This window comes from Podarcis pityusensis, assembly GCF_964106645.2.
Source record: "Podarcis pityusensis genome assembly, chromosome: 16".
Lineage (NCBI taxonomy): Eukaryota > Metazoa > Chordata > Lepidosauria > Squamata > Lacertidae > Podarcis > Podarcis pityusensis.
The window spans coordinates 16922480-16939608 of record NC_138041.1 but is presented as its reverse complement, the minus strand read 5'-3'; the positions used below and the strand labels follow the sequence as shown (position 1 = coordinate 16939608).

At 46.2% G+C, this 17129-nt stretch overlaps 2 protein-coding genes across 3 annotated transcripts in view; one reads left to right on the top strand and one right to left on the bottom strand.

Moving 5' to 3' along the window:
* The window catches only part of ITGA10 (integrin subunit alpha 10), a 61992-nt gene extending 56801 nt beyond the window's left edge, over nucleotides 1-5191 (bottom strand). Inside the window, exon 1 of the mRNA XM_080984204.1 lies at nucleotides 4873-5191. Within this exon, the coding sequence (XP_080840330.1) occupies nucleotides 4873-4924 (52 nt within the window). The 5' untranslated portion in view covers nucleotides 4925-5191. The remainder of the gene's footprint in view (nucleotides 1-4872) is intronic.
* Nucleotides 5192-10034: 4843 nt separating this feature from the next.
* On the top strand, nucleotides 10035-16047 carry BANF1 (barrier to autointegration nuclear assembly factor 1). 2 transcript variants are annotated; one of them, XM_080985433.1, is made up of 3 exons: nucleotides 10035-10189; nucleotides 14444-14583; nucleotides 15351-16047. In XM_080985433.1, the coding sequence occupies exons 2-3, from the start codon at nucleotides 14461-14463 to the stop codon at nucleotides 15495-15497; spliced, it is 270 nt and encodes an 89-aa protein (XP_080841559.1). In that variant the 5' UTR covers nucleotides 10035-10189; nucleotides 14444-14460; the 3' UTR covers nucleotides 15498-16047. The 2 variants fall into 2 exon arrangements, with proteins under 2 accessions (XP_080841559.1, XP_080841560.1); XM_080985434.1 differs by lacking the exon at nucleotides 10035-10189 and adding an exon at nucleotides 12600-12743.
* The last annotated feature ends 1082 nt before the right edge of the window (nucleotides 16048-17129 follow it).

Below are 17129 nucleotides of genomic sequence, written 5' to 3'. Positions count from 1 at the left end.
ATCGATAGCTATTAGGCATGATGGCTGTGCTCTGCCTCCATCACTGAAGGCAGCAATGCTTCTGAATATCAATTGCTGGAAACCGCAGGAAGAGAGAGGGATCTTGGGCTTGGCTCCTGCTCACAGATTTCCCATTGGGGTATCTGGTTGGTCACTGGAAGAACAGGATGCTGGACCTTTGGCCTGATCCAGCTGCCTCTCCTTACATTCTTATGAGTGTGGCTGAAGTGGCCCTGCCTGTGTCTCACCTGGAACACTTCCTGCAATCAAATCCATACAGAAAAAATCCTCCTACACAGAAAACCAGCATATTATGTGGTGGTGGCGGCGCTGGGAGTCTAGCCTTGCGATGCTAGTTGTTGAAAAGCTAAATTTCATCCAGTCACATGAGTTCCCACACACCTGTAATCTGAAGTACAATTACAGGTGAAGTACGATTAGGATTATTGGCTGAGGTTGGAAGCTGGGGAAATAGAGGCATGCCCTGCTCCGTGCTGAATCCAAAGCAGGAGGGGAATGTGGGGGTGTCTCCTAACAACTCTCAGTACCCTGAACAAACTACACTTCCTAGGATTCTTGCGGGGAAGCTGTAACTGTTTAAAGTGGCATGATATAGCTTTAAATGTGTAGGTTGGGAAGGACTCTTGCCTGATAGCCTGGAGAGCTGCTGCCAGTCAGTGTCAACAATACTGGGCTAGATGGGTCAGTAGTCTGGCTAGGGAAAAGGCAGTATTATATATTCAGCGGTCTGTGTTTCCCTGAGCTTGAGTCTGGACTAAGGATCCTGAGCTCCTGTGTTCTGATTCGATACATGATGTCCAATCACAGAACATTTCAGAATTTGGGCCTCTGCCATTGGTCCTTGAACTCTGAGTCGTGATTCGCAGCTTGGAAGTTTAGACAGCCAATCATGCTGGGAGTGGCCCAGGCTTTCAGAAATGTATATAAGCAGTTGCTTTGCCCCTGTTTGCCAGTCATGTAGTTCAATAAAAGGTTCTTGCTGTTATCACTGCATCTTGCATTGTGGGAACCCACCTATACTTCAGGCAGCTTCCTTTGTTCCCATGTAGTACAAAGCAAGTTCTTACTCCCAGTAAGATGTTATGGGTGCCATTAATGGGTGGAAGAGTGGGAAATGAGACGGATCTGACCCCCAGGGACACAATCCACCTTCAGAAAGTTCTTCCAAACAAGCCCCTCTGAAATGAACAGAAGTTGTGCAAAACTATTGATGTGCAATGTATGTAAGCTCCAGAAAAGAAAAAGATCTGGGGTGATTCCTCCTGACCCCAAGGCTCAAGAAGCCCCTTGGAAATGTAGTTTTGGGGAAACATGGAACAAAGTTATTGTCAGTCCCAATGCAATAAAAGGCAGTGGACAGCTTTGCCAATCAGAGCTGATTTCTAAACGTAAATAAAACTTGGCTTCACTGTGTAAGATTGATTTTTATATTCTGCTTTGCAGATCCAACTGGTACCTGCAAGATGCTAGATCTCTGCTGTCCAGCAGCTGAGGTTTAGCAAAGTGTATTTTCATGAGAAGCTCTTTTAACTTATCATGCTCAGGTCTTGCAGAGCTTACATTGTCGGGGGAACCCTGCAGTGAAGGCAAAAGTGACCAGAAGCGATGAAGTTCTCATTATAACTAGAGAGAAGGAAATGAGGACCCCTCTTAAAGAGAGAGAAAAAAGGTGCCTCCCACTCAGAGCTGGGAGAGAGCTGGCCGTTCATGTTATCTGGCCAATAGCTATTCCTAGTTAATCTCCCTCCAGGTTACTTTTGTGGTCTCTGTGCGAGTAAATCCAAGATTAAATTGGTGACTTTTTATTGTGGACTTTGAAACCATAACATACTGGGTTACGGCATGACTGTGCTAGCGGGGGCTGATGTGAGTTGTAGTCCAAAACATCTGGAGGGCACCAGGTGGGCGAACACTGCTATATACTTTTATGTATAGCAAGGTAATAGTTTTCCACATTTCATTTCCCTCCAACCTGTTTGCAATCCCTGCTTCCCCTCCAAAAAAGATGTGTCTTTATACCTATAGCTCAGGACAACACTTCATGCATGATGAAGTAGTCTGTGAAAGCTTATGCCGTAATTAATATGTTACTTTTTAAGATGACACAAGATCTCGCCCGTGTCATGACTTCATCTCTCGGGGTTATCCAGTTGTGACATCCTGCTTGGTTAAAGAAGAGTTCCACTTCTCTCCCCTCGGCAGCTTCTCAGTTCCCTCCCCCAAATCTGGTCCACAGGGTAGGGGAACTCTGGAGCAGATTTGGGTGGGTGGGCGCTGAAGAGGAGAAGAGAGGAAGGGAGACCCCGTAACATCCCAGGGTGTGATGTTGGATCTCGTCCACCACTTCAATGCAGTGGTACCCCGCAGTGTCAGGGGTTCAGGGACAGAGGCACAGGGTAGGCAGGAGATGGAGAGCGATGGGGATTAATCCCAGGACAGCGAGGAAGAGGATGACAATGACTCAAGAGATTCCATGAGTCTTTCCAGCGAATCAGAGGATTCCCAGAAGGGGGCGCCGGTGGTCAAGGCCAGGGGAGCCCCAGGGGGGACGTGTCAGGAGCAGGGGGCCAGCGGGGGATCCCAAAGTGGCAGCTGGGCGTCAGGACCAGCCTCCCCGCCAGAGTGCAGCGAAGGGGGTGGAGGTTTCAGTGTATCAGGGGAAGCGGCTCCGGCAGCAGAGAAAGGAGGGAGGTCGGAGCAAGCCACCCTCCCGGAAGGGGAGGGGAGTAGTGAAGGGAGTAGTGTAGCTGTTAAAAGGAAGGTTAGAGGTTGGGCGCGCGCGCCAAGTTCAAATGTAGAGGCGCGCGGAAGTACAGGGAGCCCGGAGGAGGGGCCAGGTCCCAAAGCCCGCAGGAGGGGGCAAGAGCAGTCTGATTCCGCGTCAGAGGAATCCAGGAGGGGCAAAACCCCAGCGGGCAGAAAGACCCTGCGGAAAAGGAAAGAGAGAAAGAGGTGGAGCAGCGCAAGCCTCTTAAACTGGTGCAGGGGAGGGACGGATTCAGAGGGGACTTCAGCGGTCTAAGCCTAGCAGACGTAGGGCTGCGCGCCTCGGATGTGAAGCAAACAATGAACTGCAATAAACACTTTTGTATATAAGAAGAGATAGGCGTTGGTCTTTTGTGAGCTGAGACTTGAGGCAGCCTTGACAAATATGTTACTTTTTAAGATGACACAAGATCTCGCCCGTGTCATGACTTCATCTCTCGGGGTTATCCAGTTGTGACATCCTGCTTGGTTAAAGAAGAGTTCCACTTCTCTCCCCTCGGCAGCTTCTCAGTTCCCTCCCCCAAATCTGGTCCACAGGGTAGGGGAACTCTGGAGCAGATTTGGGTGGGTGGGCGCTGAAGAGGAGAAGAGAGGAAGGGAGACCTCGTAACATCCCAGGGTGTGATGTTGGATCTCGTCCACCACTTCAATGCAGTGGTACCTCAGGTTAAGTACCTACTTAATTCATTCCCGAGGTCCGTTCTTAACCTGAAACTGTTCTTAACCTGAAGCACCACTTTAGCTAATGGGACCTCCCGCTGCCGCCACGCCACCGGAGCACAATTTCTGTTCTCATCCTGAAGCAAAGTTCTTAACCCAAGGTACTATTTCTGGGTTAGCAGAGTCTGTAACCTGAAGCGTATGTAACCTGAGGTACCACTGTACCTTCATTTCTAATGTTAAAATAATGCTTCAGACCTACCTCACAGTGCTGTCACAGGGATTACTGATATCATGGATGCGAAGCTCTTTGTATGAATGCTCTAAAGCACTGATTTGAACCCAAATCATTATTTTTAAGACAGATCACTGGGACATAAGAAGAAGGCTACTGGATTAGGGCAGCAGCCCATCTCGTTCAGCATCTCATTCTCAGAGTGGTAAAGTAAAGGACCCCTGGACGGTAAAGTCCAGTCAAAGGCAACTATGGGGTTGTGGCGCTCATCTCGCTTTCAGGCTGAGGGAGCAGGCGTTCATCCACAAACAGCTTTTCCAGGTCATGTGGCCAGCATGACTAAACTGCTTCTGGCGCAACAGGACACCATGATGGAAACCAGAGCGCACAGAAACGTTGTTTACCTTCCCGCTGCAGCGGTACCTATTTATCTATTTGCACTGGTGTGCTTACGAACTGCTAGGTTGGCAACAACAGAGTGGACCAACAGCTGTCTGTGGGAAGCCCACAAGCAGCACCAGAGCATAAGAACCCTCTCCCCTTCTGTGGCTTCCAGCAACTGGTATTCAGAAGCATGACTGCCTCCAACCATAGAGAGCGTAGCCATTGTGGCTAGTAGCCATTGATAGCCTTGTCCTTCATCAATTTGTCCAGACTTCTTTTAAAGCCATTCAAGTTGGTGGCCACCACTGCCTCCAACTTGAACCTGAGCTTGTGTATTACCTCCTCCCGCCCAACCATTTTCCTTCTGTGCTGTGTCTCTTTCAGATTCTAAGCCTGAAGGCAAGGACTGCCTCTTTTGTAGTGGTTTGTAAACCACTCAGAGAGCGATTTTTTGCTGATGAGTCAGCTTTTTTTAAAAAATGAAACACTTAAAATAAAAAGATTTAAAAACAACAACAACTACTACTACCATTTGCAGAGAGGCTAAGCCAAAGGAAGGCACAAGGAATTTTGAATGGCTGGTTGCACAATCAGTCCATTGCAGCAAGATTGAGACATGGTCTCCCCTTGAGTCAGTTCTGCTTTCCTCCCACTCAGGAGCCCTTAATGACATCCAGTAAACCTGTATCTTGATAGAGCTGTCCCCCTTCCATCCCCCTGTTCTCTCCTAACTTCAGGAGAAATTCTTCAGCCACTTAGCCTTTCCGTCTTTTAAAATGGGCTTAAATATTCTGGAATAAGGGTACCTGGTAGCAGGAGAAGGAAGAGGTAGCAGGAGCAGCTGTATGGCCCCATCATTATCACTCCAGTCAGAATCCACACTAGTAGCAGGACGTCCCGAAAGAAAATCGAGGCCGTTTGGACATTTGGACCCTCGCCTCAGCAGCTGAGTGGTGGCGTTTGCAGAAGCAGCAGAGCCTCAAAGGTTACACTGTCTTCTGCTGGCCTCTCTCGTACACCACCAATTTTTTTCCCCCTTTCCCTCCTTCATCTCGGGAAAAAAGTTCCAATTGGCTGCTAAAAATAAATTAGACGTTCAGCCTTCCCTCTGTGCTCCTTCCTCCGTCATGTAGATGCAACTCGCTTTAAAAAAGAAAAAGAAAAAAGAGAGGGAAGGGGAAAGTTCTTTATTTTAAAAGATACCAAAATCACAAAGTAGAAAACAACCCAAATTATACGCCAGAAAATGGAGAGAAAATTGCTCATATTTTGTGGGTGAACCATGGTGATAAAAAGCTGTAAGAGACCAAGAGTCACTGTCTGATATTCTTTAAGTTTTAACCATCTCTGACCGTACACAGAGTGCAATTATTTTACTGCTGAATAAGCACAGCCGATTCTCCCACCTGAGGCATTCCAGGAGCAGAAAGCCCCAACTTCCCTGGCAATGATCTTCAATGACACTCTTCATTTTTATAAACAAGCATTTCCTGTTGTTGTTTATTAATCATTAGTTTTATTAAAGTAGATGACACACTTCTCTGACATTTCCTAGGCTTCACTCCAACCCTGAGATGGCCCTGGAACTTGATGGCAATGCCAGCCATGGTCTCAGCCCTGGAACGTAGGATGGAATAATTAAAATGAGTTAGCCTCTGAACATAATGTAGAGTGTAATTTCTCCACAATCACAGCCGTTCCCTAAACATTTGTGAAAACAAGGATCAGGGCCTCTTGATAGACTTCAGGGGACGCTTGTCCCAGTGTCACCAATGCCACAATACAGTGGTACCTTGGGTTAAGTACTTAATTCGTTCCGGAGATCCATTCTTAACCTGAAACTGTTCTTAACTTGAGGTACCACTTTAGCAAATGGGGCCTCCCGCTGCCGCCGTGCGATTTCTGTTCTCATCCTGAAGCAAAGTTCTTAACCTGAGGTAATATTTCTGGGTTAGCAGAGTCTGTAACCTGAAGCGTATGTAACCCGAGGTACCACTGTACTTAAGACTGTGGAACTCACAGACTGTGGAACTCATTCCCACAGCAACTTGGATGGCTTTAAAGCAGGATGGGACAAATTAATGGAAGAGAAGGCTATCAATGGCTATGAGCCTCCAAAGTCAGAGGCAGCAATGCTTCTGAATACCAGTCACTGGGTACCCTAAGAGCAGGGAGAATTCTTGTGCTCAGGTGCTGCTTGCAGGTTCCCCACAGGTATGTCAACCACTGTGAGAATAGGATGCTGGCCTAGATGGGCCATTGGCCTGATCCAGCAAGCTCTTCTTATGCTCGATGCAGTTGAGTCAGTAAAAGGCAACATTTGTGTGTGTTTTTCGGTTTCCTTCCGCTTGTAAAGCTTTGCCGTTGCCCTGGAGCTGCAAATTCCTTTGTGGTAAGAAATTAAAAGGTTTGTGTGGAAAGCGAGTAGGAGCTTTGTGCAACCGAAACCCCGAATTAAGGACTCCTTGTCAGCACAATGGGGCATGGGAGCGGCCTCCCAAACCGAGCCACTCCTTGCCAAAGTGGTCCAGTCTGAGCAGGAACTTCGAAACATTTGTTGAAGTGAAGCCATCTTCCTTCTCCTTGAAGCCCTCAGCATTCAATGGAGCAGCAGTCCAGGCTGGATCAAGGTTTTGAGCAGGCGGAGGACAAGATGCTCTCTCAGTAAAATATTTTACTTTGTAACACTTTGAAAATTTCAATAAATATTTTATTAAAAAAAAAAAAAAAAAGATGCTCTCTCAGTACTGCCGGAGGACACCCCACCCACCTTGACACTGTCACAACTGCCCATTCACTTGGCCTGCTCTGCCTCTGGGCCGAATCCACTAGAGGATAAGGAGTGAGCTGCTGGTGGCTCCTTTTATGGCTTGCTCCCCTGGAGAGGGCAAGTGAACAGGTGGCAGCAACAGCGATGGGCAGCAACAGGTCAAGAAGGCTCCGGGGATTAACTAGGAGGCCCCTGCCGTGCCCATGGGCATGTGCCTGGCAGTGCCAACCTCGTTGGCAATTGCACTTATTGACTACAGCAGGAGAACATGCAGCCCTCGGGCTGGTCTTGGCCAACTGGTGGTTCAGTTAGGCCCCCAAGACCCAACCCCCCCCCCCCAAAGCACACCCATCAGCTCATATCACTGGTGAATCCTGAATATTTATATTCTGAAGACACAAAATGCCAAATTTTCCATAGGTGCATAAGGGCACAGGCCAGATTTGCCTCGGAGCAAATTGAGACATTTAGTGGCTTTGCAGTGGATCTTGGATTTGAAAGAAGGTGCTGGGCAGCCATGACCTTCACACTCTTCCTATCCTGTCAACTCCAGGGATAGACAGATGGGTGATGGGTCATTCATTCCTGGGGGTGCAGCTCCCCCTGGTGGACAAACACACCCACAGCCCCCATTGCTGTGCCCTCTTTCCGAAATAAGTACAGTGGTACCTCGGGTTAAGTACTTAATTCGTTCCAGAGATCCGTTCTTAACCTGAAACTGTTCTTAACCTGAAGCACCACTTTAGCTAATGGGGCCTCCTGCTGCCGCTGCACTGCTGGAGCACGATTTCTGTTTTCATCCTGAAGCAAAGTTCTTAACCCGAGGTACTATTTCTGGGTTAGCGGAGTCTGTAACCTGGAGCGTATGTAACCCGAGGTACCACTGTATAGAAGTATAGAAGCAGAGTATATTTAATATGGGGGAGAAATGGGAATATTTCTGGCTCACAGTTAGGTGAGCTTTTCTGGACATCCGCCTGTCTTTCCTGTAATAGTCTTGGTTTATATCTTTATTTTAAATTGTCTATACACACTGTATTTTCCTCCTCCTTTTTATTTACATACAGTGGTGCCTCGCAAGACGAAAAGAATCCGTTCCGCGAGTCTCTTCGTCTTGCGGGTTTTTTCGTCTTGCGAAGCAAGCCCATTAGCGGATTAGTGCTACAGTATTAGCGGCTTAGCGGGCTTAGTGGATCAGCTGATAAGCGGCTTAACGATCAGCTGATAAGCGGCTTAACGATCAGCTGATAAGCGGCTTAACGATAAGCTGATAAGCAGCTTAACGATCAGCTGATAAGCGGCTTAGCATCAGCTGATAAGCGGCTTAGCATCAGCTGTTAAGCGGCTTAGCCATCAGCTGATAAGCGGTTTAGCGGCTTGGGAAAAAGGGGGGGAAAAGGAAAAAAAACCCGCAGGAACTCGCAAGACATTTTCGTCTTGCGAAGCAAGCACATAGGAAATTCGTTTTGCGAAGCACCTCCAAAACGGAAAACCCTTTCGTCTAGCGGGTTTTCCGTCTTGCGAGGCATTCGTCTTGCGGGGCACCACTGTACTTACTGTTAGCTGAAGAACACTACTCAGGGCAAGTGGATAGAACAATGCTTTTATAATGTTTTTAACTGTAACTGCCTATAAAGATGGTTTAATTGCAATTATTTTTTAGATTTTTTTTCTCCCTTTGCTTGTTTTTAAATTATGTAGAAGTTTGCCGTGCTGGGCAACTCCTGAAGGAAGAGCCTGATATAAATTCAATAAACAAAACATATGGGGGGGATTTTTAACTTCTTTTGCTTAAAATTTTTGCTCAGAAAAAAATTCCCAAATTTATAGTTTGACAGCAAAAAAGCAATGTGCTTTACAAATTTGCTATAAATTTGCAAACAAAATTTCTGAGCAAAAAAAAAAATGCAAACCCAGCCAGATGGGTGGGGTATAAATTTTATTATTATTATTACTTGTGTGTGTACAGTGTTTGTGTACAGTCATACCTCGTGTTGCGTTTGCTTCAGGTTGAGTGTTTTCAGGTTTCGTCCCGCGGCGACCCGGAAGTACCGGAAAGGGTTACTTCTGGGTTTCACCTCTCGCGCATGCGCAGACGTCCAAAATGACATGATGTGCAGCGAATTGCGACCCCACGCAGACGTGGGTTTCGTTCTGCTCGGGTTGCAAACGGGGCTCCAAAACGGATCCCATTCGCAACCAGAGATACCACTGTATCTTCTTCTTCTTCTTTGGCAATCACTTGTGGCCAAGTCTTCCATGAACATGGTCTTAACAGTGTGTCTGTAAGTGACTGTGGAGGCCAATTGTGGATCCACACCGTCCTTCCATACTGAGGACATAGGTTTCCGAGCGGGAGTTGATCATGGTGAGGGTTTGCCAAACATGCCTTCCTCTTAGAACATTTCTCCCTTTCATCCTGAGTTCAGGCATCCTCAAAGTCCATGACACCTTTGGTAAAGGCTGTTCTCCAATTGGAGCGCTCACAGGCCAGTATTTCCCAATTGTCAGTGTTTATACAGTACTACATTTTTCTAGATTTGCCTTAAGAGACTTGTTGTCCACCGGTATTTAGCTTTCTGTTCTTTAGTTGGGAATAGAGTAGTTGCTTTGGAAGATGATAGTCAGGCATCCAAATAACAGGACCGATCCAATGAAGTTGATGTTGAAGAATCATTGCTTCGACACTGGTGATCTTTGCTTCTTCCAGTACACTGGCATTAGTTCGCCTGTCTTCCCAGGTGATGTGCAAAATTTCTTGGAGACACCGTTGATGGAATCTTTCAAGATATTGTAGTTCTAGTTACAGGTAGGTAGCCGTGTTGGTCTGCAGTAGTCGAAACAAAACAAAAGAAAAGAAAAAGAAAAGTAATAATAATAATAATAATAATAATAATAAATTTCTTCCAGTAGCACCTTAGAGACCAACTAAGTTAGTTATTGGTATGAGCTTTCGTGTGCATGCACACTTCTTCAGATATTGGGTGTGTGTGGGGGGGGGTGATTGTAAAATGGCAGCAAATGCGTAATTATTCCCCCTCCGCCCTCTTTTCGCGCGTTCCTCAAATTATCCCGCCTTTTCGGTTCTCCCAATAACAAGAGCCTCCCTCCTCCATAGAGAAACTGCCGAGAAGCCTAGAGCGCCGCGGCCGTCATGTTTTTATGGCGCTCCGACCATAGAAAGGGTAGATCGTCTCCTCCGAATCTCTATGAGTTTAGCTCTGGACTTCCCTGGGCAAACGTAGGTATCCTAGAGCGCCCTCTAGGCTGCGCTCCTCACGCCCAGCTTTCCCGTGTTACCCGGAAGTGGTACCGAGGGGAGCGCGGGAGCGACGGTTGAGGCGAGAGAGCAGGTGAGCGGCTCGGAGGGCGGGAAAGGGAGCGGGGGCGGCCAGGGGGTGCCGGCGGTGAGGGGGGCGGGTGAAGCCCCTCAGGTTTGGGGGAGGCTGGCGGCTGCCTGAATGGTGATAAGAACCGTAAGCGAGTGGCCATGAGGCGCCGCCGCCGCCTTTCCCTCCATCCGGCCTCTTCACTTGAGGCGTATTAATGGAGCCTCTTTAATCCCACAAACATTACACACCAGGAACTTCATGCTGAGCAGTTTGAGCTTCTCTCTCCTCCCACCGTCCTCTCCCTGTATATATCTTTTTCATGATGGTGTCGGCCTACCTTCCAGGGATGATGTTTGGCTTAATTCGTTTTAGGCCTCTCCTTTTTGCTTAAGGGCGGTTTCACAGAGAGAGAGAAAGACTCCAAAATTAACAAAAGGAATTGCAGTAAAACAGCTGAAGGGAAGTTTGTTTTTAAACTTTTTTTTAAAAAAAGTTTGAAAATCACTCCCCCAAGATGTTTGCTTTAATGTTCGCTTCCAGAAGGGGGATTCTTGCTCCAATAACTCCCAAGTGAAGATGTCAAAGCAGTTACTGATTTTAAAAAAAGAGGGGCTGGGTTTACCCCAGATGGATAAGCAATGTGGGTTTTTGGGGAAAGAAATGTTAAAATGGGCGAAGAGGGGATTACTCAATCCCTCAGATTATGGGGAACAGATTTGGCCTTTGTTGTAGTTACCAAACACAATTTGGGAAGTACCAAAGTGCAGCATCTTGACTTTTTATGGTATGTAAAAATATCTCCCATTTTCTCCATGAATAATCAGGCAATATCTGCTGAACGCTAAATCCTAGTTCACTGCATTCTTAAGCAGTTTTTTAAAAAGGAATGAGTCCCAGTCAACAGTGAATCCTATGGTACTCAGAAGTAAGTCAATAGGAGTTCAATTGAGCTTACATCCAGATAAATGGATTAATGGGGCTTAACACTGAAAGCCTTACAGTACTTGGAAATGATTTGTTGGAACATTTCCAAATGTTTTGGGATGTAATATTAAGACATAACAATGTAACATTGTTTCAAGCCCTCCCAAAGAAACTGACTGGCTTGAATGAGATTTGTATTTGTTCTGCCTTAGTTGCTGTTGGGAATAGAAAGACAGTTAAGACTTGTGAGGTAGTGCCCGTCAGTTCCTCTGTGCTGAGCTACCTGAGATTTTCCTTAATTCATTGTGTCTTGTTTCAGCCTTCCCATCTCTGGCTTAGGTTGCCTCATCTTCCCCAAGTATTTGGAAAGGGAGTGTTTGGGTGTGGTAGACCTTTTCCATGGGGATTGTTGCTAGTGAAATCAGGAAGGTGGGAGGAGAAGGTGAGGCAAAGTGGTGCAGGCACCTACACTCTTCCCAAGCAGGCTGCTTGACTTGGCTCTTCACCCCTCACCCAAGTGTTCCCACCACCTGCCCTCCCCACAATTGGAATAATATTTTTTTTTGGTATTGTATTGTAAACTGCCCTGTGATCTTCAGATGAAGGGCGGTATAGAAATTTGATTTAACAATAATAATAATCTATACTCATTTGTTGATTGGTTTTCTCACATAAATTTAGCTTTGGGGTCTCTGCTCTGAAGCAGCAAACAGTCTGCTATTGAGTGCTAACTTAGAGCTCTGACCTTAGTAGGTGGGTTTATTTTCATCCTAAACCTGTAACGCTAAGAAATAGCCTTTTTTACTATTATTTGGAAGATGAAGTAAGAACTTTGGCATTAGGATTCCAGCCTCAGTGAACCAAAGCAACCTAATGCTGGAGAGAGAGGAGGGGTTAGGACAGGTATAGGTAGCCAACAGTCCCTCAGAAGTTGTTGAGCTACAACTCTCATCATCCTTACCTACCGGCCATGCTATCTGGGGCTGGTGGAGTTGGAAGCCTTAACATCTGGAGGACCAATTATTCTCCATGCCTAGGTCAGGAGAGGAGCACTACAGTGGTACCTCGGGTTACGAACTTAATTCGTTCTGGAGGTCTTTTCTTAACCCGAAACCGTTCTTAACCTGAGGCGCGCTTTCGCTAATGGGGCCTTCTGCTGCTGCCGCCGCACACATGGGTGTGCAATTTCCATTCTCATTCTGGGGCAAAGTTCTCAACCCGAGGTACTACTTCCAGATTAGCAGAGTTTGTAACCTGAAGTGTTTGTAACCCAAAGCATTTGTAACCTGAGGTACCACTGTACTAGCTTTCTTGACTGCAGCAGAAGACTAGCATTCACCTGAATGAGTGAAAGGCTACCTCTGGTGTTCCTTCCAACAGCAATAGAACCAAGAGGATTCTGTGGAGGTGAGGTAGAATGTGAAAGTGCTTGGATCTCCTGAATCCTAGGCTGGTTTCTCTCCTGAAGAGCAGCCCAACATAGGTCCTTCTGTGTCATCCTGGCAGTACTGCAACAAAAGAACCCCCTGAGCCACCTTCTGCCCTGGCTGGTGATGGTTCTGCTGTTCCAGTTAGCCCCAGGTGCCAGTGAGGAATCAAAGGAGACCAAGCCCCACCTCATTCCACTGAGTGTTCTTCAATTCACTCTCTGGTAGGTGGCGCTATTACCTTATTTAGCTGCCTGCCCTTCAATACCGCTTTGCCTTATTTAGCTGTGTCAAGTAACACCTCTTGCTGCTTCCCTGGCTGTATTCCCTTACCAGGAGGCTATGTCATTATTGCAGTCATCAGTTGGAGGCTGTGTGAACCTAGGGAGCAGTAGCAACCGCCACCCTCTGGCTGGCTGCTGTTGGAATCAGAAACTTCCAAAGATTGTAGCAGCTGTTATGAAAGCTGTAATGGCCCTAACTGAGCCCCCTCCCACTTTCCAAGTGTGAACTCTAGAACTGTCCAGTCAAACTATACCTTTTGGCCTCTTCCCCATCTCCCCTAAACTGGATACAGCTAGTAGGAGCAATGAGATCTTGTTTTTGCAATCTCAGGTGCAACCATGGTTGAGAAGTGGTGCGTTGCCTCTGATACTTGTGTTGGAAATAGTAGCAGCGCTGCTGACTATGCTTTATTTTACAAATGGTTCTTTGCAAAACACCCACCCACATTCTGTGTACAATCTGAGCAGCGGTGTGCTCTGAAAACTTTTGAATAAACATTTTCTGCTTCTGTAACCAATTGGGATCTGATCTAGTATGTCTGACTCACTTTGGTAACCAAACCCTAAAAATTAACATAAAAGCACTGCATGAATGCTTCCAAATAAATTGCTCAATAGCTGGAAGGAGATGATTTTTTTATTTTTATTTAAATTTAATTTCCTGATTAAAATGTACATAATGAAGTATTAATCTGTGCTCAAAGCTTTAGTTGTAAATTATTTTTACTTGATATTTGCCTTAAGATATGTACATAACACATTAACATAAGCTTATGTACCAGTCCTTGCACACACAGCAAGCTGAACCTTATATATTTTTGTGTGTGATCTCAAAAAAGTTAATTACAGCTTAAAAACTGCCCAGTTTATATATTGGCTCATTTACATTTGAACCATATATAAGTCTGGTTTGCATTTTATTTACTCAGGCAAACAACAAACAAGCTATGGTTCTCAGCTTGTTTCTGACTTGGGTGTGCATTGTTTGTTTGAAAGGAACAAGTCATGCACTGAGTTCTCACAACACAACAAGCCATACTCTTACATGTTTGTGTTGTGTGTGCCACCTGCATAGGGGATGGGTGAAAAGCCTTATTCACATTTAAACTAAGATTTAACATGGCATTTGAGCCAGGTCACTATCTTTAAATACATCCTCCAACTTGGACAACAAATCTCAGCATAATTTTTTTTTACCACAGTATCAAAATAAACACTAAGTGTTGCCAAACACATAAATTAGCAAAATGTACACATTTAATTTATGCTACAGTTCCTAATTTAAATGCATGTTTTACAAGTGGAAAATGTTCTGTCCTGTGCCCCTGCCTCTAAGGTATGGTGTGGCAACATCCATGGGCATTCTAAAGAAAGCTACCTAATGCTGGAGAATTATTGTCTAATTCACTGCAGGCTTTCAGCTTTTTGGCCAACCAGGCAGGGGAGTATACACTCCTAATGCAACCATTGACATGGCTCACTCTGTTTCTTCCTCCCTGGAATAGTAAACAAATAAGCTGTATGACAGTTGGCCAAGAAGCATGTGGAGTTCTAGCATCCTGTGGGTTTTCTCAGCTGCCTGGTGATGCTACCCACCCTCTAGTTCTGACACCTCACTGATCTCTTGAGTTCCTTTGCAGGCAGAGCTGCAGGCAACATGACCACCAGTCAGAAGCATCGGGACTTCGTGGCTGAGCCCATGGGGGACAAGTCTGTTGGTACTTTAGCTGGCATTGGAGATGTACTTGGCAGGAAGCTGGAAGACAAAGGCTTTGACAAGGTATCTTCTGGGACAGTGGGTCTGAAAGCAAAATAAGTTTATGGAATAGGAAATGAACTTGGGCAGAGTGATGCTTTCTAGCCTCCAGACAAACCTCTGCTGTGGGGGGTTCACTTCAGAGGTACCAGGAGTACCCGCAGGACTACAAGATCAGGAGAGACATGCTCCATTTTGATGACTGCTGCAGCCTGCTTTTCAGGGCCTATGCAATGCAGCAGTCTTTTTGAATCTCAGTAGGCCTGCGTCCAATTAGTCTTTGTGGTAGAGTGAGTAATAATAATATTATTATTATTTATTATTTGTACCCAGCCCATCTGGCTGGGTTTCCCCAGCCACTCTGGGCGGCTTCCACAAAGACCAAAAATACACTAATATGTCATACATTAAAAACTTCCCTGAACAGGGCTGCCTTAAGATGTCTTCTGAATGTCAGGTAGTTGTTTATCTGTGAGGACTTGAACCCAAGTCTTGAGTCCAAAACTCAAACTGCTGCACTGAAAGGATAACTTCTGTGTTCCCAGATTTTCTGTGCTTCTAGAACAGCGTTTCACAACCCTGAGCCCTCAAGATAGTTTGGGCTACAACTCCCATCAAACTGAGGCAGCTGTAGTCCAAAACCTCTGGAGGGCACCTGGTCGCGGAAGGGTATTCTGGAATTTTCAGTCTTCCAAAAGAGTCTGATATAGGTAGCCTCTCTTTTTTTTTTACCCAAGTTGCTAATCCTCTGTGTGTTCCCCCACCCCCACCCCCCGCTTTCTTGAACACAGGCATACGTGGTTCTGGGACAGTTCTTAGTGCTGAAGAAGGACGAGGACCTCTTCCGCGAGTGGTTGAAGGACACGTGCGGCGCCAATGCCAAGCAATCCAGAGACTGTTATGGCTGCCTGAAGGAATGGTGTGATGCTTTCTTGTGAATGATGTTGGCCAAAGCCTGGTGGATGCTGTTAGGGCTTTTGTAGTTGAATAGAGATTGTTCCTCCCCGTCTCTCTCTCAGCACCCACTTCTTATAAACCTTCCAGCATCTACATGGGCTGCTGGGGGCTCTTGCTCCCAACACTGGGGTGGGGTGGGGGGGAGCCATGACTGCCTTTTAATGTAACTGAATCTTTTTTCCCCCAGGGAGAGGGTTGAGAAACATCAAATGTTCTAATTCGATGCTCCATGTAGGTCGTTTTTTACGTGGCTTTAATTGCAAGCCCCCTCACTGTTAGGCCACCCAACTCCAGAACCAGACCTGCCTGCTAACAATAATGGAAGTTCCCCTACTCCCTTTGTTTGAGCTCCAGTTAGACTGAGATTTACCTGTCAATTCTGAAGAAAAAAGATGTTATTAGGCCTATTATTTTTGTGATTTCTCTCCAGTGTTTGATCCCTGCTATAATTTTTATGCTACTCGGTTTATTGGCAAGAACCAAAAATCATTGCAAAGTTTTTAAATCAATAAAAATCAGCTGTGTTAACTATTCAGTGTTGCTTGAAAATTAATTGGGGTGAGCTGTTTCGGGGAAAGGGGTGTGGGAATCCAATTTGTGTCTTGATCCCACAAGGAAGTGTATGAAGGGTTTAGTATCTACCTGAGGTTGCTGAAGTGATGGCGAAAGTCAGGAGTTGTGAGTCTCAGCCTCATGATGGGGCACAGTTCTTTCCCCAAACTCATCCAGGTAGGAAGAGAGCAATCCAGCACTGCTACTGACTCCAACCACTCTTGGCACATAGCCCCTTCCAACAGAATGTGACCTTTACAGTTGCCTGTTTTAAATGTATGCCGAAGGAGGCTGAGCATTCTGGCCTAGTTCTTAGGATAGAAATTATCCCAAATAGTTGGGCTAGAACAATGCTCTGCTGCCTTCCCTGGGCATCGTTCTAAAACAGGCAAAATCTAGATGGCTGTCAAAGTTAGGAATGGTAAGGAATAATCTTGCCCTGGCATAGAAATTGAAATTTACACAAAAATATTTGTGCCTTACAATAAATGTTACTTGGCCTCTCCCTTGAGGTTGGAACAGGGAACCTATTTTCTGTGAGAGCTACAGCACAGTGAGGTAATCTGCCAGGGAGGTACCTGCTAGCAGTGGGCAGAGTTTGCAGCATTTCAGGACTGCATAACTGCTACCCCATCTCCACCCATTTTGGCTCCCCCTATGTTTCTGTCTTGTTGCCAGAAGGCTCCCATCACTGCCCAAACCAGCTCTTCCTGCCTTTGTTCCTCACCTTAGGGGTGTGGAAATGTACTCTCCCTTGGCTATCTTGTGGGCAGATGCCAGCAGGAGCCGGGTGAGTCTTTGCTGCCCAGAGTCATGCAGTACATTTTAAATTACATGCTATTTCATCTCGTGTTCATATACTGTCCTACTGGTTCATGGCTTTAAAAGAGGATCAGACATACATGGTGGAGAGGGCTATCAATGGCTACTAGCCATGATAGCTATGCTCTGCCTTCACATTTGCAGACAGCAATTGCTGGAAGCCATAGGAGGGGAGAAGGCTTTGTGCTCAGATCCTGCTTGCTGGCTTCCCGCAGGCATCTGGTCGGCCACTGTGAGTA

Excerpts from the sequence above, each read along its gene's own strand:
- BANF1 (XM_080985433.1), top strand. The coding sequence starts at position 14,461 with ATGACCACCAGTCAGAAGCATCGGGACTTCGTGGCTGAGCCCATGGGG. Across the intron at positions 14,584-15,350 it reads AAGACAAAGGCTTTGACAAG|GCATACGTGGTTCTGGGACA; the intron begins GTATCTTCTGGG and ends TCTTGAACACAG.